Here is a 27,056-nt window from a genome sequence, read left to right on the forward strand (position 1 = left end):
ATATCACAACATGTTGCCGTGTGTGCCTCATCTTCATAGCTCAGAAAACCACGGAGTAGTGTCATAACCAGGCACTGTAGTAATCTCTGCAGAGGCAACTTGGTTACTGCATGGAACAACCACCATAGATTTCAATGGCTCCTCAGCTTTGAATTGTTGATCTGGGGAAAATAACGCCATTGCGCTGTATCTCCTCTCTTTAACATAGTTCCAAATGACGTGAGAACACCATGATCTTAGCCCTACAGGGAGGAGTAAGTTTTGCTTTCAAGATGCTACTTTGTGTGCACCAAAAGGGACATACCTATTTGAGACTGAGCAACCATAGTAGACTTGCGATCACAGAGTGGAGAGAAGGGAAGCCCTAGTTCTGCTTCTTTGTCACCCTGGAGAAACAAAATTGAGAAGAAATTAGAAAAAGACAAGATACATTGCACTTTGATATCTTAGGTCATGACTGTAAAAGCCTCTCATTTTACTTTCTTTAATTAAGTTTTGATTTTGGTTTGGGGTTTTGTTTCATTTTTTAACACAAATTGTGGAGAATTTGAGTCTGGCTGGAGAAGTTGTAGTCCAAGTATAAGTTGGTGAATTAAGCATCTTGATTCCAGTGAATCTTTCCTCAGACCTTTCCCTGCCTGCTTGGTATTTCTATGCACCAACTAAAAACCCACTTGAGCACAAGAACGCTTCTCACTGCTGTTCTCCAGAGAACCCCAGCAAAACTCAGTTCTCAGAGCAAACCTTTCAAGAGACAACATCAGTGTCAGGACTGATTTTTTAGGGCTTGCACTTCTTTGCATGTCGTTTTTAGTCTTTCAGGTAAGGAATTCACAGGTCATAGCTGGCCAGATGCAGATTACTTTTTTCTTCCAAAGGAACAGTGACATTTTTCTACAACAAAGTAACCTGCTTGGTTGATGTGGGGGGAGCAGTGGACATTGTCTACCTGGGTTTCTCCAAGGCTTTCGATACAGTTCCCCACAGCCTCCTCCTAGGGAAACTGATGCGTTATAGTCTAGATAAGTGGTCTGTGTTGTGGGTGGGGAACTGGCTGACAGGCTGCACCCAGAGGGTGATGATAAATAGCTCCTTTTCAAACTGGCAACCTGTCACAAGTGGGGACCTCCAGGGATTGATATTGAGCCCAGTGCTGTTTAGTGTCCTCATAAGTGATCTGGATGGTGGGGTCAAGTGTACCCTGATGAAGTTTGCTCATGATACCAAACTGAGTGGGGAAGTGGACACTTTGGAAGGGAGAGCCACCCTGCAGGAAGACATGGACAGGCTGGAAGAGTGGGCTAACAAGAACCTTATGAAGTTCAGCAAGGACAAGTGTGAGGTCTTGCACTTGGGAAAACATAATCCAAGAGTGCAGCACAGGCTAGGATCTACCTGGCTGGGGAGCAGCTCTGTGGAAAGGGGTCTGGGGGTCCTGGTGGACAACAAGCTCAATATGAGTGAACAGTGAGCTGCTGCGGCAAAGAAAGTCAACAGGATGCTGGGTTGCGTTAACAAGGGTACCACCAGCAGAGGTAAAGAAGTCATTACCCCACTCTGCTCAGCGCTTGTCAGGCCACACCTGGAATACTGTGTCCAGTTTTGGTCCCCACTAAGCAAAAAAGATGCAGACAGGCTGGAGAGGGTCCAGAGAAGGGCCACAAAGATGATCAAAGGACTGGGAAGCCTGCCTTCCAGAGGAAAGGCTGAGAGAACTGGGTTTGTTCAGCCTTGAGAAAAGCAAGTTTTGGGGAGACCTTATCACCATGTTCCAGTATCTAAAGGGTGGCTACAAATAAGATGCAGACTCCCTTTTTACAAGGAGTCACATGCAAAAGACGAGGGGTAATGGGTACAAGTTACTCCTGGGGAGATTCCGACTGGACACATGAAGAAAACTTTTCACAATGAGAACAATCAGCCATTGGAATAATCTCCCCAGGGAAGTGGTGGATTCCCCAACATTGGACACTTTTAAGATTCAGGTGGACAGGGTGCTGGGCCATCTTGTCTAGACCGAGCTTTTGCAAAGAAAAGTTGGACCAGATGATCCTTGAGGTCCCTTCCAACCTGGTACTCTATGATTCTATGAGTCTGACATTGTCAACATTTTACTTAAGTACAAAAGTCCAAATATGCTTTCCAGTCCCCAAAACTGCAAGTCCTTTGCTAACGTCACAAGATGGTGCACAAGATCAAGTTTTATAACCCTATTTTTTTCTAGTCTTTCAAGCTGCGTATTCTCAAAAAGCCTTTTAACTTGGTTCAGTCACTCTATAACATATTGCTTTATGCTGAGAAGACATATAGGATGACATAGTTGCAATACTCTCCACTGAGCATTCAAATTTAAATTGCCTGTTAAATATACTAGAGAATCAATTCCTTAAATCAGCAGCTCACTTTAACTGCGCTGAACTTCTTGCCAGTGTTCTGACTAATGTTAAATGGAAGCTAAAATAGCCAGCACACTAACCAGAGAAAAACTTGTGCAGGCATAAGAAGAGCTGAATTCTTCTTCTTTTTGTTAATACAACACACATGAAATGGGGGCACAAGACCTGTTAGAGTTTTGGGTGGAACAACAAGCAATAGTATTCTTCTGTTGCAGAACAATTCTGCTTTATGTTAGGAGTCTGATACACAAATATCAGGGTAAAACAGAAACCAAACACAGAAATATTTCCAAGTAACATTCCTTTACTATGTCTGCTGCATCTCTCAGGAAAACTGTCTCTCAATGCCAGCTCTTACCTAATCATCATTCTTCTCTTACTCCTTATGCCTCTTAAAAACCCCAGTGCCTAATTCTCTTTAGGAAGGAACCCCTAACTGCTCAGAGAGATACCTGAATTCATCTAAGCTATTTGAGCAGCTCCCTCAGGGCTAGCTAAAGTGCATTAGTAAAACAAATTAATTCATGTGTTTGCTTTAAGAGATGCTCACCATAGCTGCTGAATGTAAAAAAACAGTATTGTACTCAGAAGCATCATTCACACCTACAACATGGTTACTTGGTGTGGGAAGACCTGTGTAACATCACAAAATACTTGGAAACCAATAGGGCTGGGGACCTGTACTAATATAGGTTAAGTCAGGCTTTAGAAGGGCAACCAAGCTGGTGAGGGGCCTGGAGCACAAGTCTTATGAGGAACGGCTGAGGGAACTGCGGTTGTTTAGTCTGGAGAAAAAGAGGCTGAGGGTAGACCTTATAGCTCTCTAAAACTACCTGAAAGGAGGTTGTAGTGAGGTAAGTGCTGGTCTCTTCTGTCAGGTGGCTGGAGATAGGATGAGAGGAAATGGCCTCAAGTTGCGGCAGGGGAGGTTTAGATTGGATATTAGGAAAAAATTATTTACTGAAAGGTTTGTCAGGTATTGGAACAGGCTGCCCAGGGAAGTGGTTGAGTTACCATCCCTGGAGGTATTCAAAAAGCACGTAGACATGGCACTTCAGGACATGGTTTAGTGGGCATGATTGATGGTTGGACTTGATGATCTTGAAGGTCTTTTCCAACCTAAATGATTCTATGATTAAGTCTCTGCAGAGCACACAACAGAAAGGACAGGACACCTTCTACAGGTGAAGAGCATAAGGAAATAAATACCTAATCTGAGGCCAGCCCAGTTTCTTATCACCATGGTCCCCCCTGGCTAGTGGTACTGCTCAGCTTGTGAGAAATGTGTGTTGTTCTTCTGCTGCCAGGTCGGGATGTATTTATTGATCTAGTACTAATTAACTTCAGTGAACACAAGTCTATACTTCATGGTAAGCTTAAGGGTTTTCCTGAAGAGGGAATTAATACTGCATCTGAATTTGGAACTAAAATACAAGTTTTATATAAAGATCTATCTAAAAGTGGAGGCATTTGTCATTCAAAACTAAAGTAGGATTTGTTGGCTGAAACAAAATTATTCTTATGAAAACATAAAATAATAATTTTGTCTTCATTACATGTGTAAAACAGATCAAAACTTGGGCTTTTTGTGGTCTCATATATAGCTAATCTTCATTCCCTCACCAGTCTGTAGGGGACTCAGCAGTGGTGTATTTTAACACATCTAGTATAATTTTGAGCTAGAAAAGCATAAACATGCACAGATTTTCCCCTAAAATGTATGTGAAAACCATCCTACTTGGATGAGCCTCCTGCGTGGCAACACAGAGACAGCAGCAGGGATGATCTATCTGCTTCCACCTCATAAACCCATTCTTGGTTTGAAAAACAAATTAAAGGATTCATTTCAAAGCAAATTCTTGCAATGTCCTTATTAAGAAGGCATTCCCACAATGCCTTTAAAAATAGATGCCATTTAAAAAAATTGTTAGAACTTTTTAAAAATTATCATGCATTTTTCTTTTTTGCATTCAGATTTACTATAAAACATGAAGTTACTGAACTTTGGAGGGAAATTAAGCATTTAGTTTTCTGCTTAGTTTAGTAATTCATACTGGTGAAAAGTACCCTAAACATTCCTAAGTTCTCTGTTTACTTTTACTTTTCTTTTTTTAAGGCAGGTCTTTAAATGCTTTTAATTACTCACTTGGGGAGCTTATACCTACCACACAGAGCTTAATGATTTGTCTAGATTTGTGGGTCTGTCAACAAGCAGTCCACTGTGAGCTATAAACTAGATCAGTTCACTTCATCTAAATAAGAGTAATGCATTTTTCGCATCTACCCCAACTATATTAAGTACAGTTCTACAAAGTACAGCTACCTAAATCTCTTTTCTATGGTTCTACAGCTAAGTAGAATGTCACATATTCTATATTTTGCTAATTTGAAACACATATTAGCTTCCCAAATTATAGTTTCTACTATGTAGATAACGCCTATATCTAGAGGCAGTGTATCAGACACTAACTTCCCAAGAGGTATAGTAGCCAGCGTTACTGGTGCCAGTTTCGTAGACACTGAGAAGTGCCAGAGAAAGTTTCATATCATTTAGCAGGTTCTTGCATAAATCAGAGAAAAAGGAAAAGATCTGTGTTCATATTTTCCTACTTCCTTGCCCAATCCTACACAGTTCCTCTGTGCTGCAGAAATACAAAGGAACTTCCCTATCTTTACCTGTCTGAAGAACTCCTCTAGCAGAGACATGGTCCAGCGATGATGGAGATCCCAGGCCTTGGCTGGATGACTGATATCTGCTGTATGCAACAACAGTGATAAGGCTTTCGGCTTGTCAATTCTGAAAACCCAAAGGATCAAACAAATTAATTGTCTGCTCTTGCAGTGGAGAATGACAAAAATTTCACCTAAGCAGGGAAATGAGATCATTAGAATCTTTGGCCAGAATATTAATGGAGTGATTTCTGTGTTGACAAAATCAGACAGCTATGAAAGATCGTCTAATTTCTCCAAAATACACCATTCCTGTTGTAAAAGAGACATTAAGAAGTGCAAAAAGAAACTTTGCTCAGCCTGACTGAGCTCCTTTCCAGGATTGCCTGTCTGCACAAGCAGGCTTGAAGAGCTGCTGTGTTCCCCATTTCAGCTGGGCTGCATTTTATGCAGCTCAGAAAAGAAGTTGGTCCCTACCATCTTACTGTAGTAAACAGTTACGATCTGATCTCAGGGGCACTGATGAGTCTACACAGTAACTGATAAAAGTTTCCCTGCTAGAAAACTAGTGTGAGGTCAGAAGGAGATCCTTGCAACTGGTTCCACAGAACAAAAAAGGCTGCCTATTTCTTAAAACCATAACCTGAGAGGCTAGCCCAAGAACCCAGTAAATAATGCTTCCTGGGATGGGTAGTCTCATTTTTTAATTCCAGCTTTTGACTGTCTGAAATAGCTAGAAGAGTTGTAGCTTTTGAGAGGACCAAGTGGCTGGCTGCCCTCTGGTCTGATACAGGTATAATTCTGGGAGGCTCTGGACAGACCTGTGTCCAGGGTGAAAAAATGACCATAACTCAGAGCTTTCTGCGGTATAAAAGGAATTTTATGGGGAAGAGCTGTGAACAAAATATGACAGCTCTCAGTGGTGTATTGGGAAGAAGAAAAGGCCTTTCCCATTCTGCTCCATCTGTTATTTTCGAGTCCTTCCCTCAGTGGATCTCAAGTTGTTTTCATCTGTCCTCTGGTTATGGAGCGGGCCCCTTGCAGAGGTGGCAGCTGATACCATCTGCAGAAGGGCAATGCGTTGTGTTCCGCAGATCCTATAACCTTGAGTCATACTCAAGCTGTAGAGGTCACTCAGCTGGATCATGTCCTTGATGTTACCCTGATACGCAAAGGGAAATGCCCAGGGAGGCTTATCCCAACACGGGACCTTTGCAAGCTTTTGTCCACCAGTACAGAATAGAGTTGTGTGTATACGGGGGTGCCAGTCCACTCCTAAGTGAATTCATTCAAAATTCAACAGCAGAAAGAGAATTTATGTGGACATCAAAGAGAATGAGGGCCTCTGGAGAGGTGCTTTTGAAGTCAAACACAATGGCAAAGCACCAGCTGACATGCCGCCCCTCACTGCAGTGTTGTGAAGTGACTCACCCTTCTGGCTGCTGCAAAGCGTTCTTCATGGCTTTGATTTGCTGGAAGTGACAGGACATATCGGTGGCCAACACCATCTCAATCACTAGAGCTCTGAATTCCCTTTTAGATGGCATCACGATGAGAGGAGCAAGGAAAGAGAAACACAAAAAACAGCATCAGACAAACTCCAATTTCTTTTGTTGTCTATCTGTAAATTATGGACAGTACTTCTGCCTTTGTATGTCACTCTTTCCATTACCCCTCTTTCAGGGATGGGGAAAAGGATGAATGATTTTCTACACAAACACAGGAGTGGGAGGGCTGCAAATTAAGCCAGGTGGCTAATCTTTGCTAAGAGAAATCCTGGATGTTTTTTGAAGACCATGTTAGTATTAGTACTCCTTTTTCAATTAAGCACAAACCTCTTAAATTGGTTTCTTTTATAGGGCATTCTTAAAAGGAAGTAAAAAGACCGTTTAAAGCCTCAGCATGAATCAGGTGAACTTTTGAACCTGAGTCTCTATCGAATTGACTAAAACTGGTTGATACCTGTGTTGAAAGTTTAGTCATATTATTAAAGGAAAAACAGCATGTTAAAAAAACCCTCCTAGATGCATATATGCAGTCAAGACCTTTGAGAACCTGCATTACTTCGCTGATACTCATTCACACTATTCCTGTATGAATTTTTGTTAAGCAAACTTCTTTAGGATCCCGTTGCAATTCATTTGCAGATAATATGGATGTCCTAGACATTTTAAAATATCACAACATTCTAATCTAGCACACAATACAAATTTATTTTCTCTTTCTCTCAGTTCAGCTATTCACAGGTTAACAGAAGAAGAACAGCCCAAGGTTAGCATACCAGCTCATGATTTGGGAGATTCAAAAATGGGTCAGCTTTCATTTAAAAATAAAAGTTACCATTCTTCTTTTCATGAATGTTTCATGAAGGACATGGTCTATTTTCAGCATGCCTCTCTTGCCTCTAGTGGCCGTGCTCAAGTTCCAGCCCCAGGCCACCACTGTGTAGAGACACAAGACTGCTGTGCTTACCCCAGCCCATGGGTGACACATAATGAGTCCCCCCACCAGGAATTCTGCACGCACGTTAAGATGCATCAGCTGGCCTCGCTCTTACCCCAGTGCACCCACCTCCTCCACCCCACCATTATGTACAATCAGTTGCATAGCCAACAGCATTCAAGATGATGATATGGTGGCTGAAAACAAATTATTTTGAATCTTTTTTTTTCACCAGTCCTGGTCAGTTCCCTGGTCTGGTTCATTCCCAGCAGCACAAACCTCTCTGTCAATACAAACAAGAGATGCAGACAACATGAATGCACAGCAATGAACTTTTAAAAGAAAAGGGTGTGATTATGCTGTGAGAACAATTAGTGCTTGGGATTATTCCTGGGAAACAGCAGACACTTCACTGCACCCTCTGGAGTGCAACTCCATCATAACGGACTGCATGGGAGACTTTGTGCATAGCTTATTGCAGTAAGAATGCAAAAGCAAAGGGCTCAGCTCAGGCAAATGAGTCACTGACTTCAGTCCCAGCATCTACGTACGCTCACAAGCACACAAATACCAGTTTCCCCTTCATAGATGTAAATCTGGAATATGCACATTCGCTGACTTCCGCACATATTTCAGAACATTGTTTCCTCTGAACCAGAGAGGAAGAATACTTCAGAGACATTAACAAAGAAAGTATTTTAAGACTGAGGAGTTCTTCTTCGTCACTTCAAACAGCAGGCATCACAACAGCAGGTGACTTTGAAAGGCATGTGGACACAGGTAATTTACTGGACATAGGTAATGCACGAGAGAAAATCTCAAAAGGCATACCCTAGAGGACGATAGGTTTGTGCATTTGTTGCCAGGTGGAGCTAAGGCTGAAACACATCACAGAGAGAATTGAGCACAGGTATTTTGCCTTTTCTTGGTTTTGCTTCTCAGTCACATCGGAGCCTGGGATACACACAGCTGTTACTTTTTGCTCCGACCAGCTTTAGCACTTTGTTTCTGCCATTGTCTTCTAAGTCTACACACCACGTTATGGTGCTGCAGTCTGCATGCTGCATAGCAGCCCTGGCTCAATAGTCCCCAGAAACTCTTTGCAAGAGGTGTTTCTGCTGAGGTCTCACTGGACTGTATTTAATGAGGCTAATAATGCACAAAAGCCCGTCCATGTTTTACATGACACCCTTTCAGAGTGATCTGTCTTTACTCGGGGCTAGCACCTTTATATCAGAGAAGCACAGTCTATGTAAAAGCAGAGGAAAAAGCAGAAAAGCAAGCCAACTGAAACAGTTTCATCTCCTCTACCTTTCAGAAAATATATTTTACCATCTCAAAGAAGAAAGGAGGTAAGAGAAGAGCCTGCACTACTTTCAAATGTCTGCACGTTGCTGTGAAACTGTGCAAAAGTATAGCACTGAACACAGAGGCTTTATCAATGTTATTACTATCGACATACGGTCAAGAGGCAGGCAAACTCAGCTTTCACTTCCACTGTTACCAGTGCGACTATAAAGTCAGAGAACCCCCTGCTATTCCTGCAGCATCTTCTTCTCCTTTATTCCCCGTGATGCAAACCCAGGTTTGTATTCAGGAAGAAGTTCATGAAGAACCAAAGTCAATTCACTCAAATAGTAATTGTCCTGAGCGATTCACTACAGAACTTGACTCAAGAAAAATTATCCAAGTCTTTATCATCTATCAGCTATATCAAGCTGATATAGGCAGGCACGCCCCTGAGTTCATCTCCTCCAGAGAGTCACAGTTGCACCGGGCTAGAGTATTCACAAGCATGGTCATATCAGAACATTTTCCAATAAAGATTACTTGCCTATCAACTCAGGCCAAGGAAATGTCCTAGAGACAAGCTGCCCTCTGACCATTACTACCTAAACCTATCTCCTGTTTTATTCCTGCTCATGCGGCATCATGGCAACAAGTACGGTACGAATACAGAAAAGGTGTCCTGAGATCTCCATCACCCAGAATGCTTTTCATTACAGGAAAATGACAGCGCTCACCAGCACCTCCTCCCCACCGACGCCAGCTCGCTCTCTCACCTAAAAGCTTGTAAACATCTAACCCGCAGAAAAGACAAACAATTCCCGAAAGACGCGGTCTGCACAGTGGCCTTGACAGAGAAGCACGAGCCAGAGGGAGAAAGGAAACTAGTCAATAGCGGAGAGATGACACCTTCCCCCGTGACACCGGTGCACAGTTTAGAAGTCGGTACTGCCTTCTCTATCTGTACAGGCCACGAAAGCAGAGGACTGGGACGACACAGGAACAAGGGGCACGTTGGGATGCGCCGTCACCGTGGCAGCACAGGCACGGCCAGCCGTCACCAGAAACACCTTCGCAGCCAGCTTCGTCTTCCTTCTTCCAACCACACCGCAGTCGGCAAGGTTGCTCTTTGCAGACTGCTGCTCATTGAGTCGCTGTGGAGGAAGGAAAGACACCTCCCTTCCCTCCTTAACTGATGCACTGCTCTCAACAGCTTTTACGCTGTCCATGGGAATCACCTGATGGGAGGGAAGCACCTCCACACCCTTCACCCCAAGCACTCCCCTGAAGAGCCCGTAGCCAAGATCAAATCGGTCCTGCGTGCTTGTCTAGAGGCACGACTGATCTGCAGCTATTCTCTGAGCAACGCCAGGGCAGCTCTGGCTTCACCTTCAAGCACCCCTTCGGTAGCTGAGGCAAGAACTAGCCGGGGACAGCAATCCCCCACGGGCCTTCCCGTCCTCAGAGTGAAAACCCCACCTCCAGGCCCCAAGGACCTCCCTCGGTGGCCCTACAATGGCCTCCTCCCGCCGCCCCTGCGCAGCGGCCCGGAGGACGCCAGGCCCTCTCCTCCCCTCTGCCCCTCTCTGCTGCTGTCAGGTGCGGGGACGAGGCCACTTGCAGGCAGCCCAGCGGCTGGAGGGTAACGGAGACTCCCCGACCCTCCCGGGACACTGCGGCCACCGTCCCGTCGAGGGGACCCCAGGCCTGGCACGAGGAGGGGGCTGGAGCTGGAGCCCAGGGCACACAAGGGCAGCTGCAGGGCAGCCCCGGTGCCCGAGGGGCGGCCTTTCTCTCTGGCAAGCAAAATGGCCACCCGGAACGGGGCATCATGGGCCACCACACCAGCCACCCTAACGGCCGTTGGTGACGTCACCAGCCTTCCGGCACAGGAGCTGGCAGCCCTGCGGCCCGGCCCACAGCTCGCTGAGCAGCTACGGGCTCCGACACCACGCGTGCTTGGTAGAGGAGGACGCGGCGAAGCGAGGCGAGAGCCCACGCTCAGGGGCGAGACAGAGGAGAGGTTCTCGGAACCGCTCAGCATGCCTCCGCAGCCCAAAACACGCAAGCGGGCTGACGGGAGGAGCAGCACCTACGGCAGCCGAGTCGAGTCGAGCCCACGGAGGTCGGCCTGCCGCACAATGGCGACGAGCCCATGGAGGTGGACCCACCTCCACAGGGGGAAGAGCCCATGGAGGTGGACCCACCTCCCGCGGGGCCGATGGGGCACCACACCACCACGCCCGGGGTTCCTCCAGCAGCATACTGCCCAAAGTGCCGCAGGACCGCCGGGGGCTCTCCGGGACCCTCCGAGCAGCCAGCTCCCAACAAGCGGCGCCAGCCCTAAGCGGGCCAGAAACAGCCACGGCCGCTCGGCAGGCTCAGCAGAAACTTCACCCGGCTTGACAGCCGCAGATGAGCCCTGCTTGCCCACCCCCCGCCCCCGCCCCTCCTCAAGGGGGGCCGCCTCCTCCGCCCTCAGCCCCGGGGAAGAGGCGAGGAGAGGGCTGCCATCTTCTGGCCGGCAGCACCACTGCACCAGGAGGAGTCCCTTGGAGCCCACTGGAGACTGCCGGACGCTACTGCAGACCGCCGGGGGCCGTCGGGTGGAGGGAGAGAGACCGCCCGCCGGGGGCCGTCGGGTGGAGGGAGAGAGACCGCCCGCCGGGGGCCGTCGGGTGGAGGGAGAGAGACCGCCCGCCGGGGGCCGTCGGGTGGAGGGAGAGAGACCGCCCGCCGGGGACTGTCGGGTGGAGGGAGAGAGACCGACCGCCGGGGACTGTCGGGGACCGTCGGATGGAGGGAGAGAGACCGACCGCCGGGGACCGTCGGATGGAGGGAGAGAGACCGTCGGATGGAGGGAGAGAGACCGACCGCCGGGGGCCGTCGGGTGGAGGGAGAGAGACCGCCCGCCGGGGGCCACCGAACACCGCTGGACGAGCCTCCTGGACTCCCCTGGAGCGCTACCCAGGTTATTGGGGCCTGGACGTGGCATTTGGTCACTCTGAGGGTGACAAATGCCAGTGCGGGGGGGCTGTCCTCAGCTAGCTCTCGCCTCAGCTACCAAATGGGTGGGTGAAGATGAAGCCAGACCCACCCTGGCACTGCGCAGAGGATAGCAAAAGAGGGTCACCAAAGAAGGGAGATGCCCCATCCCTGCAAACATTCAAGACGGGCGGTCAGCGCTTTAGAGAAGCACAAGCCTCAGTTCTGACCGGAAGAAGTTTTGACAAGATTGGGCAATAAACAATTTAAAAACCCAATAAAACCCAATAAAGCCCAGTTAAAAAACAATAAGCCCCAATAAAAGCCAGTTTAAAACCCAAAACAACGCTCTCCTCTCTCACTCGGCACTCTGGAGAGTGTACGTGGACTCCCGTGTCCCGTTCTGGTCTCCCCAGGACAGGAAAGACACTGACAAACGCGGTGCGGGCCCAGCCCGGCGCCTTCGAGATGGTGAGGGGCCGGGGCATGTGGCACACCAGGGCAGGCGGAGGGAACTGCCGCCGTGCAGCTGGGAGAAGAGAAGGCTCAGGGCTGGGTCTGATCACTGATCTTCCACAATGCTGGAAAGCAATTGCTTTCCTGACCCAATACCACATAGAAAACCATCCTGTTGATCTCCCACGCGTGCTTCACTTACACTAGTTTTGGTACCCTGAACAGCAAAGGCCTCGTGTAAAAAATAAAATAAATAAATAAATAAAAGAGAGAGAGCTCCATTTCCCCCAGCTTGCATCCCTCCTCTCTTTGGTAGGGTACAAGCCACGGGCTCATCTCTCCTACCTGCTTGATCAAACAAGAAGTATGAGAGCACTCAAGTGCGAGTGTCGTTTGCCAACACGCATGGAAGCGGCCTCGCATCTCTAGTTCACGAGACAGGTGAGAAAAAAGCTTCACCTCAATGCTAAGAGTAAAACACAGAAGTGGAGCTTTGCCATGAAAACTGGTTCTACAGGAAAAAATACCTCCGGGAGCTCCTGAGCTCCTCTGGCTTTAAGGTCTTTAACCCCACAGCCAGCAGGGAGCAAGCCGTGCTGTCAACTACTTTTTTACACCTTGGTTTCCACTCAACAGCACTGATTGCTTTGCTCCCACGTGGAGCCATGGAGCGGACTGGCAGGTATCCAGCACAGGTTACTGGAGCCCAGGGCTTGCTGCAAACCAGGGAACACACAAAACTGACAGTCCTGGTGCACCTCAGGGACTTCATATCCAGTTTGCTCTGTACATAGGTGAAAACATTGGGGCGGTAGGGTTTGGTTTGGTGTGGTTTACGAGAGGGTTTTGGCTTTGGTTTTCTTTCTAGCTGCTACATCATCTCTCTCCCTCTTTGAGCAAAAAAAAGGCAACCTATTCCATCGCTTACTCCTGTATTTTCATGCCCTTCCAGTTCTCTCTTTTTTAACACTTGCCTAGCTTTATTGCGCTCCCAGACAGAATAGGAAACCCCATTCGGCACCCTGGCAAGAGGGGCTAGAATGAAACAGCACTCATTCATTCACAGATGAGTTGCGGCTAAATTACTAACACACCCGAGAAGCAGCACGGTGGGAAAAGGCAGTTCTGAACATACACAGGCAGGAGGGCTGTTTCCATCCAGTCCCTTTTCAGAGCAGAGTAGCCCCAAGTGAAAACTGCCCTTCTTCAACGGTTTCAGGAGAAAAAGGGGATCCATTTGCTCACCATTATAATGCAATTCGCATTACTCAACGCTCTATTATTCTTACTGACTACAGCCTTCAGTGCATTTTCATTAACTAAGGGCCCTAAAAGCAGCAGGGAACAATTTAGGATCTCATGGGAGGGTTTGGGTATGCATCTGTAGTAGTTGCAAATTCGACCTAGTTCCTATTTACTTCAGACACAACCAGGAGCAACTGACACACCTTTGGTCGGAATCGGGCAGTCTGGGTCAGGTCTCGAGACAGACAGGGCCTGACTCCTTCCAAATACGTCTTTGGTAAACACTGGAATCCACAGGGGCAGTCTACATTCAACACAGGAGACTGGGGACATGTTTACAGCAGGCACTGGAGCACGTTACTCCTCCGCAAAGAGCATCCAGGTCTGCCTTCAGAATTGAAAGCAACACAACTGTGGCAATCAAGGGACCGTATGCACAAAAGGTTGCTCCCAAACGCAAGTCAGTTCAGCCGGCTTTGCTGTAGAGTCTGGATGGAGAGCAGCATCTCCAGGGCACGGCTCTCGTCATCCTCAGGTAAGTGGAATGAACTGTCCTTCGGAGGTACTGCCGTGCTCCCATAAGTAAGAAGAAAGCTTAGACAATTTGCTTCTTCACATGAGGGGAAATGAATTCCAATAAAAGTGAGTTGGCACAATCACCCGGCAGAGCTGTGGCAGAGCGATAAACGGAGCTTGGGTTTCTCATTTGTCCTCTTTTAGATCACTGTTTGTGGCAACAAAAATACAGTCACATGAAAGTGGTCACTACTGACAACTCTGTTATGACTCTGCTAGGGCTTCAGAATGGGTTTTCTTGCAGGTCCCCTCAGTGAAGATCCCTTGTGGACTCACAGTCTTTTTTACAGACCTGGCTGTGCTGCTTGGCTGACTAATTAGGGATTTTAATATTTCTCCTTACACTTCCAGATGTTTTTTCTCATGGTAGAACATGCATTTCCCTAAGAGCAGAGGCCAGGAGCCAAGCAGTCATCACATTCTCACACCTATAACCTACCACTGAGAAAAAGTTACAAGCTACCAAATTTGAAAAGAATTCTAAGCTAACTTGCCCATGCCTTTTACTAATCCCTGCAGAATTAGGGAAAGGAACAATTAGGTGGAGACAGCAGGTTGTCAGGGAACAGTGTCAGGAAAAGCAACTGGAGAAGAGGGAAACCTGAAGTGAATTGCATGGCTTAGTACTGTCATATGCTGAATAATAACTCATCCTGTGGCCAATGTCACAGCTTTGATATTTTTTTTTCTAACCAATGTCCTGCAGATGATTCACGTGGAAACATGGTATCTGGCACAGTCCCACCAGCAAGCACGGTTTTACGGTATCTTTACTACTCATTGTTGAGATAGACTCTGGCTGACTTTACATCTAAATACTTCAAAGCCCTGCATTGATCCATCTGGCAAAGACCTTCATTTCCTCTTTACCATCATTACTTCATGGTTTTACCTTCCTTGCCTCAGAGAACATCACATCATTTTGTTGGACACTTTGTTAGATGCACCTTTGCTCCGTATCAGTGTCCACCTTAGAGCTGTATCCTAGTGAAGGACTCGCATCCCCTTGCACTCATGGGAAAGGGACAGGAAAAAGGCCACTTTAGACCACTTAATCCCTATGCTAGGAACCAACCTTAACATCTCTTGAGGTGGGCTATTTTGCTCATTTTGTCCAGTTGAAGTCTCAGTACTTTATTCTTACGGAGATGAATAGGAAAAATGCTACATTCAAGGAAACATTTTCAATGGCTGATCCTCACTAAGGGTGTAACAGTCAGAATACGCATGTGCCCATCCTGAGCGCATAGAAACAAACTTTTACGAGAAAAGGCTGTGACCAATGCAACCATGCACACGCTATTATGTACAAAAGAAGGCTCTGACCAAATTTGTCTTCAGTCAAAAAACATTCAAGGTTTCTCACCACAATCTCGAAAGGAGTAACACTGATTGACAAAGAGGGCTTAGAACTATTTGAGGGATGAACCCCAAGCAGCTTTACTGACAAAGTCAGTATTGCATTAAAGGTTACTTCCCAAAGCTGTACTCCAATACAGTGTTAAGGAGCTCCACATGTTCCAGATGCCTTTTTAATCCTGTACTTGACGGTAAAGGCCTCGCGCTAAACATACTCTGTTTCAATAAACTGCATGGAAATTATTAATGATGAAATACAGTGCCAGAAAAGACATCTGTAACAGTATCTTGGAAAGCATCTGTTCACTTTGCTGTCACTTTATTGTCTCAATTCACTGTGATCTGGTTTTGGTACAGTTTCTTCATTTACTTCTTGATGACTTGCACAAATGGGATGCACGAAATGAGGCAACTCAACCGATTTTCACATATTTCATAAGCGACAGAGGTTTTTATAAATGGAGAAAAAAATGTAGGTTAAGTACTAGCAAGCATTCAACTCTGTTATTCTTGACTGTAGCCCGAAAGACCTCTTTCAGTCTCATCTGCTTTCCTCACAAAACCTGTGCCCATTTATTTCCCAGCAGTAAAATGTAGCTCCAAGTTTCTACATTTCTTTCCTGAAAATATATTCCCTAACCAGATGACTGAATACGACAAAAGTGATAAAATCCACGTAGACATCTAGGATTGCAAAATACACTGACCATCAGATTTTCTCTTACTAGTAGTGTGAAAAAAGCAGTGAGAGCTCAGCTCAGAAAGGCACTTAAGAACTTGCTTTCCAAAAGCCACTACTCGGACCTTTTGCCGAGAGAGATTTATCAGGTATGTCTACAAAATTAAAGTTCAATTTGGACATGCTTTAATAGTTTCCCAAAGCATCCTTCAATACTGACGGTCCTATTTTTGAGTGCCAGTCTGGGAACCTCTGGGCTTCTTGGTTTTCTTCTCAACACCTCAGATCCTGCTCAAGTCAGCTGATGTTGCCAGTGCTTCCCAAATGGTTGCCCGTGGGACTTCAAACTGGCAGTCAAAAGCAAAAGCACACAAAACCCACAATGTTTTGGAATTAGAGCACATCCAGACAATGGCCTTTATCCGGCAGCCGCTGCTTGACCAGCAGCTACAAAATAATAAAGCCCTACTTGAGAGAGAACAAAGCAGCAATCCAAGCCACTCCACATTTTTGCTCAGGCAGTTACAGTATTTCTTAGAGAGATGGGTTGTTCTTTAAAACTTTGGGTCTAAGCATATTGCCTCAACAGAACACACAAGCTGACACTACAGAAGCAATGAGAAATATCTGAAGCTAGCTTCAATCCAAGCAAAACCAGTTTAAAGTTCCAAAGCAGACCATTTTCCTAAAGACACTATCTATGCAATGAAGCCTACTCAACTAGATGCTCCACTGTTCCTTGCCGATAGTGGCTCTAAGGCTGCTGTTTCTGTTCTGTTAGTTCCTTGCATTTCCCCTGCCAATATAACAGGAAGCAGTAATTTGCTGCCACTATTTGACAAGACATTACCAGCTGTAGCTAAAAAAATAAATTTGAGTTTTAACACTTCAATGTAGATTTTTTTTTTTTTTTTTTTAAGTTCCTGCTTGCTGCCCTCCATGAGACTACTTTCTATATTGGGGGATAGAATTTCTAAGGCCACTCCCCCACATTGATTGAAATCAGCCACCTAAGTTCCTGAGTTTTATTCCTAGTGTTCAGTACAGGATCCCATGACTGTCCACAAGTCGAAATAAATAGGAAATTCAGGCTAAATAGATTAGCAAGCAGCGCCTTCACTGACCAGCTTGCTAGAAGCCAGGCCCCGGAGAAGGGGTCATTTCCCCACATTTATATTAAAAGAAGAGGAACTGACTGCTCAGCACTGTATCACATTTAAGTGTATGCAGGAGGCACCGTGCGTCATGTAAGACCCCACAAGTTGCTTCCCCTCCCATGAGAGAGACCGTGGGGCAAAATTCTTCCTGTCCAGCGCACTGGGCTATTTTTAAAGTACCACCCCTTGGAGTTCAAAAAACCCCATAAAAACAGAAAGCCCTCATCAGTTTGAACTGTCTGCTATTAGCAAGCAAATCATGGGCCGATTTTGGCACATAAATCATATGCTGCAGGAGGCTTATTTTAAATTACACCTTCTTACATCACTTTGGCATATATAGCACACTGATTTGTGCTCCCTGGACTGGATTCTTTTTTGCATTAAGTCCCATTTACAATTTCCAGGCAGGGAGTGGCAAAGTGGATACAGGTTATGCTTGTGCTTTAGGATCAACAAACAGCAGGCTAGCTCTACACTCACTTACAAATGCATGTGTCCAAAGGGTTCCTCTGTGACACTTAGAAACTAGATGGGAGTCAATTTGTATATTATAATCCATTGTCGTGCAGTCTAGCCTCACTACCAGAGGTGAAAACCAAAAGCAGAAATAAGCAAGACAAACACCTTTTAAAGCTCTTTTTCTTGCAGCAATAGAAATACTAATATGTAACACACAATAATGCATATTGCCGTTCAAACAAGGTAACAACAGTCTATGGTGATGCTGCAATGTTCCTAGGCAGCCACCGCGTTCATTTTTACCTCCAGTCGTCCTTTGAGAGATTAGATAAAATATTCATCTCTTCATCATCTTGCAAAAGACGATACGCCGCACTAACATGGTGATTTTCAAGCACAGATCGGTCATTATAGAGAATGGCTGAGTCTGACCTAGCATTTAAAAGAAAACATAGGAAAGGTGATGTTTCTGCCCTCTCTAAAGAGTCTCACATTCAGAAGTTTTCCGTTGATCAGCTGCAGAGATTAGTTCTATAGCACAGATAGGAGCATTTTAAGAGCACTTGTAATACTTTGTTCATTGCTGCTATTCAGTAAAAGAAAACTAAAGATCAAAATTCACTGCAGAATCTATTTCATCAGCTGAGACTCACCTAGTCTCCTTGCTACATACTGAAAAAAACTGCTGAGCTGTGAGAGGTACATAAATTTGGAATTGAATCACGAGACTCCTTTCCAGCTTTTGTGGATGTTGCTCTCATATTAAAGCCTGACTGTACCCAAGGAAGCCATTGCAAGATGTGTCCCAGTATAGTTTCCAGAACAGCAAACTGGCTGTAAGCAAGATAGAACTGCTTTCTGTCATCTGTGTGCTAGACTACACTGTCTGGAAGGGCAATTGCCAGTCAGATAGAGTAAGACCAAAGGTACTTCACGCCTTATTTTAAGCTTCAGGGCGTAGGTCTGAGATTGATGAATGGCTGAACTGGTCTGAAGACAAAGGTCTTGCTGGAAGCTAATGGCAACAGAGGGTGAGTATGATTTGTTACAGTCTCCACTCAGTTCTGCTTCCCAGAGAGCAGTGTCTATTTTTCTCCCCTGACACTTCACACCCTCTGATGTTCACTGTCACAGAAATTAAATTGCAACTGTCCTTCCTTGAATTCTTCTACAAGTATTTGGGAAATACAGCAGATCTCTAATTCTTGCCTGCATGAAGCCGTAAGAAGTGGAGTGTGGCTTGGCCCAGAACAGAGGCAGAAACTTCTATGTTCCCAAGCTTTCCTGAGCACATGTGTGATTTATCCTAGCAACCTTTATGTATCTGTGATACACAGCGTGATTCAGCTAACATACTCCTGACATAGAATTTAGGCTAAGATGCAATGCATCTTACAAATGCCCAAGTGTGCAGTGTCAGCCAAGGACATCTAGACATTTCGTCATTGCTACCAGTACGCTCCCATTGTCAAAATAATACACAGACATTAGACGCCCAATTATCCCTGCAACTAGAGACTTCACAGTCTTTGCACCCTTCTGAATTTTGCCGCCATCCTCATCTTCTCCTTCTCTCTTCCACCAACCCAAAAGCCTTAGAGAAGATTCTGAGTTCAAAAAACACACTGGTCCAGTCTAGCCTGTGATCAGCTAATTACTGTCCAGCAATTTACAAAGCTTTAAAAAATGGCATCCCTGAAGAGGTAATGGTAAACGTATCCCCTTGCTGCAGGTGTGGATTTCCACTCAAGTAAAAACAGTATGCGTAGTGTTGGTGTTCTCTGGTGAATACAGACATTGCTGAAATCTTGACGTATGCAGTTAACGCTTGATTCTTCAAATTCAACAAGGAGACAAAATGGTTGAATTATTGTATCTCCACCAAAACTAGACCTTCATCAAAATACATCACTCTCTACTGCAATTTGTCTTCGGCAACATTACACAGAAATATTTTGGGACCTTCCTTTTTCCCTGGTTATTAACACGAAACAAAGCTCAGGAAGCTAGAATACACGCGTTCCATTGTAAATGCTTGAGCAAGAGAAAATTACATGCAACCTAAGGAAGTGAACTTTTCTCCTGTAACACTTGAAAGCAAAAGCTCCTGCACTTTTCTAGGTGGCTGTGCTGTTACTCTCCAAAGTGTACTCTCCCCCTCCATTTCCCAACCCTTCATCATGACTTACAGTGGCCTTACCGTGTCTGGATGTGAAAGTTGTTGGTGGTTCCAGTGTGTTCATAGTCATGGATGGCAGCTGCAAAGATCATAGCGAAGATCTCCAGCTCTGTCAGCCAGTGCTGAAAAGAGATTAGGGGGCAATCAGATAAGCTGTCATTTGCCCAGGCATTAAGGCTTTTGTGTTCTAAGGCAAGTTAGCCCCTGCTGACCGTCAACGCTGCATGCACATCATTGCCTTTCCCCTGCAGCCTGCCAGCTGTTTTAAAGCAAACTTCTCTGGTTGATACACAAAAGCCAAACCAGTGCTCTTCCTGAAGCTTCAGCTAAATAAACTGAACTTCAGCAAAATGGTTTCAGGAGCTAATAAGGCTTAAGGCAGAGCAAGGGGAAGAATGTGCCCTTCTTAAAGAGCAACGTGTGAGGAAGAAAGGGAGGGAAACCTCCAGAAAATCACGCTTCTTCAAGTGGAACTTGATGATACGTGGGCAGGTATGCACATACCACCAGGGGGTGTATTTTCAGCTCAGTTGACCTGGGTAGCAGAGCCTCAAATACAGAAGAATGTCACTACTTTCCAGGAACTGAAAGTCTTCATCAATCACAATCATGAGAACAGGGAACACAAACTCACAAGATGTATGTTTTGTTATTTATTTCTCGTTTCTAGAAACATTTGAGAAAGCCCTGATGTTTTGTTTTCCTGATTGCCTAGTCGAAGCCTTACTCTTCAATGCTTAAGTCACTTACATTTCTAAATGACTCAGTTGCTTTTCATTGTTTGCCTCCGAGTCAATCAATCATTTTATGTCTGGTTTTCCACCGGTAGCACACAAGGAGTGCTATTAACATCAAGTGCATCAGAGACAAAGGCTCTAGATACAGCGCATGCTGTAAATATTTCTATGAAACGCTTAAATGTATTACATTCAGAGAAAACCTTTCCCACAGCGGTTGCCAAATATTTTTGTAACAGCTCACTGTCAACCTGCAAACGTTCTGACAGACATTCACATATGAACTACCTTTTAATTCAAAGACCACTAAAGGCAGTATGGTTTCATAAATCTATTCTAGACATCTACTAGGTATAGCTCAGGGCTCACCACTGCTCTGTTAACCACGTGCAGGGGAAGCACAGATGACTGGGGGGCTCTGCACACAGTGACCTGTCCAGCTCTTCTCCTGCCTTTTGCAGCCATCTCTGCAGAACCAATGAAGAACGAAGCAAGTCTCAGTATTAAAGATCCTTACACTAAAGATGCAGTTTGAAACAATTGGCCAGGGATATTTTGCACAATGCCACTGACCATAATCAAGGTAGCTCTTGATTTTTTTTTTTTTTTGAGAGAGAGAGAGAGAGAAGGGTGAAGAGATGAAGAAGTGAGCAGACACAGAAACTAAACTATTTTCTCATTTGTACACAATTGGTCCAGGACAGGAATGGACAGCAGTGGTGCTGGAGAAACCTGTGATGATTCTGTTTCCAGGTATGACTTGTGAATAGGGAATGCTTTACAGCTGATGAAGAACACAATTTCAACTTTCAAGCAACTACTTCTGGCAGCTGCAATGGGGGAAAAAAGGAACTAGGGTTTCCAGGCCACATGTCTAGATCTGGACTTCCCTTCCTCAACCGTGGTCTGCCATTTCCCAAAAGGAGAGAGTGCAGATGATAGAAAAAAATCAGGCACAAGTGCTCAGGAACAGGCACAGCAAACCTACATTATGCATGCAGAACTACTACGCGACATGCCCAGCTAGCCTAATGCATCCACTTCAGACATTCTGGGCATCATCTGACAAGTCCCACGCCAACGGGATCTTATGACCCAAGTCTTAAAACATCACTAAGGCAATGAGCTCTGTGCTTGAGGTCTCCTACCTCATCTCTTAAGACACACGCAGGAAAAGTGCTAACTTGCATGCCCTATCAAAACATCACTTGTTGAACAAGTTCAGGTAATGTAGGTTTTCAAATAGGGTGTAATACACCTGAGGAGAGGTATTAAATATCATAACAGCATTTGAAGAAGACCACTCAGAATACAGACAGGGATTACAGTTGCAAACTGTGGGTAATAAATAAACAAACCAGTGTGGGTAGCACAAAGTCAAAAGAGGCTTGTGAGTAACAGGAGGGAAAAAGCAGGTAAGTAATGGGAACCTTTTAGTCCCTTTTTTCTGCTACAACCTTGCAAGGAAAAGCAAACAAGATGGCAAAGAGCCTGTAGAGAATGGATGCAATCTCAATCAAAGCAGTGATACTACCTTTCACTAGGCTGTGATGGACTTCATCTTGAGAATGGAGAGCTAGTTTTAAAGAACAAAGCCATCAAGAACTATTGAGAAAGCAGCGGCACACCATCGCAGGTGAAAAGAGGGAGGAAACGTGAACGTTTTTCATTTCTGAAGGGTTCGCAAAAACAATCCAGAACAAAACCTTCCAACTCTCTGCGATGATAGGGGGTGGGGGGTGGCGGGGGAAGAAGGCTTGAAAGAACAAGTATTGGCTTCCAGAGTGGAAGCAAAAAAAGGATAATGAGGCATGATTGTCTTTCACAAACATGCAATAAATATGAAGAATTAGCTACTAAGGCAAGTCACTGGCATATAAGCAAAAGGATTGATGCATATGGAAAGAAAAAGGAAGAGGAAAGAGCAGTGTTTCCAAATCTAACAAAACAAATGGATGCATTTCCAAGAAAATGACACAAAGCAAAGACAGCAATAATTAGCTTGTTTCCTTCCCCAGAGTTAATGGTCTTTTGTTTTATTCCAACGGAGTTATCATTTTCAGAGCTCATGATCATCTGCTTATCAATCACAATAGTCTGGAGGAGAGGAGGTTCTCACTCCCCCTTGGTACAAACCGAGGTGACAGAAGTCCTGCACTTCTGCAGTTTTATGGGTCTGCTGCAGCAAATATCCTCCTGTAATTCTTGACAGGATCAGAGAAAGAACTCTTAAGCTTTACCATTTGCACCTCTTTGTCTGGATTCACAAAGAAATCATATGGTAATTCCTAATAATGATAAAGATTAATCAGAAAATAATACCAAAGAAAGTAATAATCACGGCTGAACAACAGCGTTAAATAAGGGAAACAAGGAAATGAGCAAAAAGTGTGTCAGCTCTTGGAAGTTGTTCCTACTCATCATGCTTGTATACCAATCCTCTAAGAGATAAACATCAGAGTAATTCCAAATGCTCTTTCAACATTATGTCTGTGAGAGAACCCAAAATATTCTAGTTCATATGGTAAAGTGTAACAAATTCATTCCAAGGCATCATCCTGAGGAAGACAATAACAGGAAAACGAAAGAGATTTCAGGCACACAATATGATTAGAGGGAAGGAAGATCTTTTTAATTGGAAAGAAAATAGAAGAAAAAAGAAGCCTAGAACAAAATCAGTGAGAGAGCTTGTAAATAACAGGGAGCATGACAAATGCAAAAGAACCATGGAAAGATAAACCAGACAACCCTTTCCTCCCTTTGAGTCTAGAACAAATTAGCACTATGCAGGCTATTTAAATTTGAAAAAAAATAAATTTTTCCACATTGCAAACAACTAGTTAACAAGATAAATGAGGGGTTTTTTTTCCATTTTCTTGTATGATTTTTTCAAAAGTCTTTGTCTTCATACCCATGAAGAATTAAACCCATGGCCCCAACATGCCTTCTGAAACCAAAGTCTTGCGTTCCGGCATGTCCAAGTTCCTTGCTGAAATATTGTGAAAGTGATGAACTGAACAGCTATGTAGCTAGAGTAAGGATAAGGTACTGATGCAAGAAATTCTGGAAATCGGAAAATGTCCCCTACCTTCCTTTACTATGTGTGAACATACTACGCATGTTAGAAGCTAGCCCTCCTGTGAGCAGTATGTTAGGATCGATGACCTCTAGAGCTCATTTTCAAACTACATGGTTTAGTGGGCATGGTTAATGGTTGGACTCGATGGTCTTGAAGGTCTTTTCCAACCTAAATGATTCTATGATTCTATACATTAATCTATGCACATTAAGATGGGTTGTACCCTGCAGGAGAGGCGGGGTAGAAACTAAAGGGGGGAAAATAAAAGGAAAAAAAGGAAGAAACAAACTTTAAAAAAGCATTCTAACATGGCAAGCAAAGCTGAAATGTCACTGTTGGCACAGGGTAAGCCCCTTGCTTCTGGTAACACAGGAGTGGTTTCTTACAGTGCTACACCAGATCCTAAACCAGATGCCACGTATCACTTGCTGTGGGAAAAATTAGTGCTTGGGATTATTCCTGGGAAACAGCAGACACTTCACTGCACCCTCTGGAGTGCAACTCCATCATAACGGACTGCATGGGAGACTTTGTGCATAGCTTATTGCAGTAAGAATGCAAAAGCAAAGGGCTCAGCTCAGGCAAATGAGTCACTGACTTCAGTCCCAGCATCTACGTACGCTCACAAGCACACAAATACCAGTTTCCCCTTCATAGATGTAAATCTGGAATATGCACATTCGCTGACCTCCGCACATATTTCAGAACATTGTTTCCTCTGAACCAGAGAGGAAGAATACTTCAGAGACATTAACAAAGAAAGTATTTTAAGACTGAGGAGTTCTTCTTCGTCACTTCAAACAGCAGGCATCACAACAGCAGGTGACTTTGAAAGGCATGTGGACACAGGTAATTTGCTGGACATAGGTAATGCACGAGAGAAAATCTCAAAAGGCATACCCTAGAGGACGATAGGTTTGTGCATTTGTTGCCAGGTGGAGCTAAGGCTGAAACACATCACAGAGAGAATTGAGCACAGGTATTTTGCCTTTTCTTGGTTTTGCTTCTCAGTCACATCGGAGCCTGGGATACACACAGCTGTTACTTTTTGCTCCGACCAGCTTTAGCACTTTGTTTCTGCCATTGTCTTCTAAGTCTACACACCACGTTATGGTGCTGCAGTCTGCATGCTGCATAGCAGCCCTGGCTCAATAGTCCCCAGAAACTCTTTGCAAGAGGTGTTTCTGCTGAGGTCTCACTGGACTGTATTTAATGAGGCTAATAATGCACAAAAGCCCGTCCATGTTTTACATGACACCCTTTCAGAGTGATCTGTCTTTACTCGGGGCTAGCACCTTTATATCAGAGAAGCACAGTCTATGTAAAAGCAGAGGAAAAAGCAGAAAAGCAAGCCAACTGAAACAGTTTCATCTCCTCTACCTTTCAGAAAATATATTTTACCATCTCAAAGAAGAAAGGAGGTAAGAGAAGAGCCTGCACTACTTTCAAATGTCTGCACGTTGCTGTGAAACTGTGCAAAAGTATAGCACTGAACACAGAGGCTTTATCAATGTTATTACTATCGACATACGGTCAAGAGGCAGGCAAACTCAGCTTTCACTTCCACTGTTACCAGTGCGACTATAAAGTCAGAGAACCCCCTGCTATTCCTGCAGCATCTTCTTCTCCTTTATTCCCCGTGATGCAAACCCAGGTTTGTATTCAGGAAGAAGTTCATGAAGAACCAAAGTCAATTCACTCAAATAGTAATTGTCCTGAGCGATTCACTACAGAACTTGACTCAAGAAAAATTATCCAAGTCTTTATCATCTATCAGCTATATCAAGCTGATATAGGCAGGCACGCCCCTGAGTTCATCTCCTCCAGAGAGTCACAGTTGCACCGGGCTAGAGTATTCACAAGCATGGTCATATCAGAACATTTTCCAATAAAGATTACTTGCCTATCAACTCAGGCCAAGGAAATGTCCTAGAGACAAGCTGCCCTCTGACCATTACTACCTAAACCTATCTCCTGTTTTATTCCTGCTCATGCGGCATCATGGCAACAAGTACGGTACGAATACAGAAAAGGTGTCCTGAGATCTCCATCACCCAGAATGCTTTTCATTACAGGAAAATGACAGCGCTCACCAGCACCTCCTCCCCACCGACGCCAGCTCGCTCTCTCACCTAAAAGCTTGTAAACATCTAACCCGCAGAAAAGACAAACAATTCCCGAAAGACGCGGTCTGCACAGTGGCCTTGACAGAGAAGCACGAGCCAGAGGGAGAAAGGAAACTAGTCAATAGCGGAGAGATGACACCTTCCCCCGTGACACCGGTGCACAGTTTAGAAGTCGGTACTGCCTTCTCTATCTGTACAGGCCACGAAAGCAGAGGACTGGGACGACACAGGAACAAGGGGCACGTTGGGATGCGCCGTCACCGTGGCAGCACAGGCACGGCCAGCCGTCACCAGAAACACCTTCGCAGCCAGCTTCGTCTTCCTTCTTCCAACCACACCGCAGTCGGCAAGGTTGCTCTTTGCAGACTGCTGCTCATTGAGTCGCTGTGGAGGAAGGAAAGACACCTCCCTTCCCTCCTTAACTGATGCACTGCTCTCAACAGCTTTTACGCTGTCCATGGGAATCACCTGATGGGAGGGAAGCACCTCCACACCCTTCACCCCAAGCACTCCCCTGAAGAGCCCGTAGCCAAGATCAAATCGGTCCTGCGTGCTTGTCTAGAGGCACGACTGATCTGCAGCTATTCTCTGAGCAACGCCAGGGCAGCTCTGGCTTCACCTTCAAGCACCCCTTCGGTAGCTGAGGCAAGAACTAGCCGGGGACAGCAATCCCCCACGGGCCTTCCCGTCCTCAGAGTGAAAACCCCACCTCCAGGCCCCAAGGACCTCCCTCGGTGGCCCTACAATGGCCTCCTCCCGCCGCCCCTGCGCAGCGGCCCGGAGGACGCCAGGCCCTCTCCTCCCCTCTGCCCCTCTCTGCTGCTGTCAGGTGCGGGGACGAGGCCACTTGCAGGCAGCCCAGCGGCTGGAGGGTAACGGAGACTCCCCGACCCTCCCGGGACACTGCGGCCACCGTCCCGTCGAGGGGACCCCAGGCCTGGCACGAGGAGGGGGCTGGAGCTGGAGCCCAGGGCACACAAGGGCAGCTGCAGGGCAGCCCCGGTGCCCGAGGGGCGGCCTTTCTCTCTGGCAAGCAAAATGGCCACCCGGAACGGGGCATCATGGGCCACCACACCAGCCACCCTAACGGCCGTTGGTGACGTCACCAGCCTTCCGGCACAGGAGCTGGCAGCCCTGCGGCCCGGCCCACAGCTCGCTGAGCAGCTACGGGCTCCGACACCACGCGTGCTTGGTAGAGGAGGACGCGGCGAAGCGAGGCGA

At 45.7% G+C, this 27,056-nt stretch overlaps 1 protein-coding gene across 5 annotated transcripts in view; it reads right to left on the reverse strand.

The window, feature by feature from the left end:
* Window positions 1-27,056, reverse strand: part of PDE1C (phosphodiesterase 1C) — a 326,062-nt gene that overhangs the window by 50,169 nt on the left and 248,837 nt on the right. For all 5 annotated transcript variants that reach the window (XM_069770055.1, XM_069770081.1, XM_069770062.1 and 2 more), the window contains 5 exons: window positions 19,915-20,015; window positions 18,018-18,146; window positions 6,498-6,599; window positions 5,073-5,193; window positions 305-386 (listed from right to left, as the gene is read on the reverse strand). In XM_069770055.1, the coding sequence (XP_069626156.1) occupies window positions 305-386; window positions 5,073-5,193; window positions 6,498-6,599; window positions 18,018-18,146; window positions 19,915-20,015 (535 nt within the window). The remainder of the gene's footprint in view (window positions 1-304; window positions 387-5,072; window positions 5,194-6,497; window positions 6,600-18,017; window positions 18,147-19,914; window positions 20,016-27,056) is intronic.

Source organism: Haliaeetus albicilla, chromosome 2 (assembly GCF_947461875.1).
Source record: "Haliaeetus albicilla chromosome 2, bHalAlb1.1, whole genome shotgun sequence".
NCBI classification, from domain to species: Eukaryota; Metazoa; Chordata; class Aves; order Accipitriformes; family Accipitridae; genus Haliaeetus; species Haliaeetus albicilla.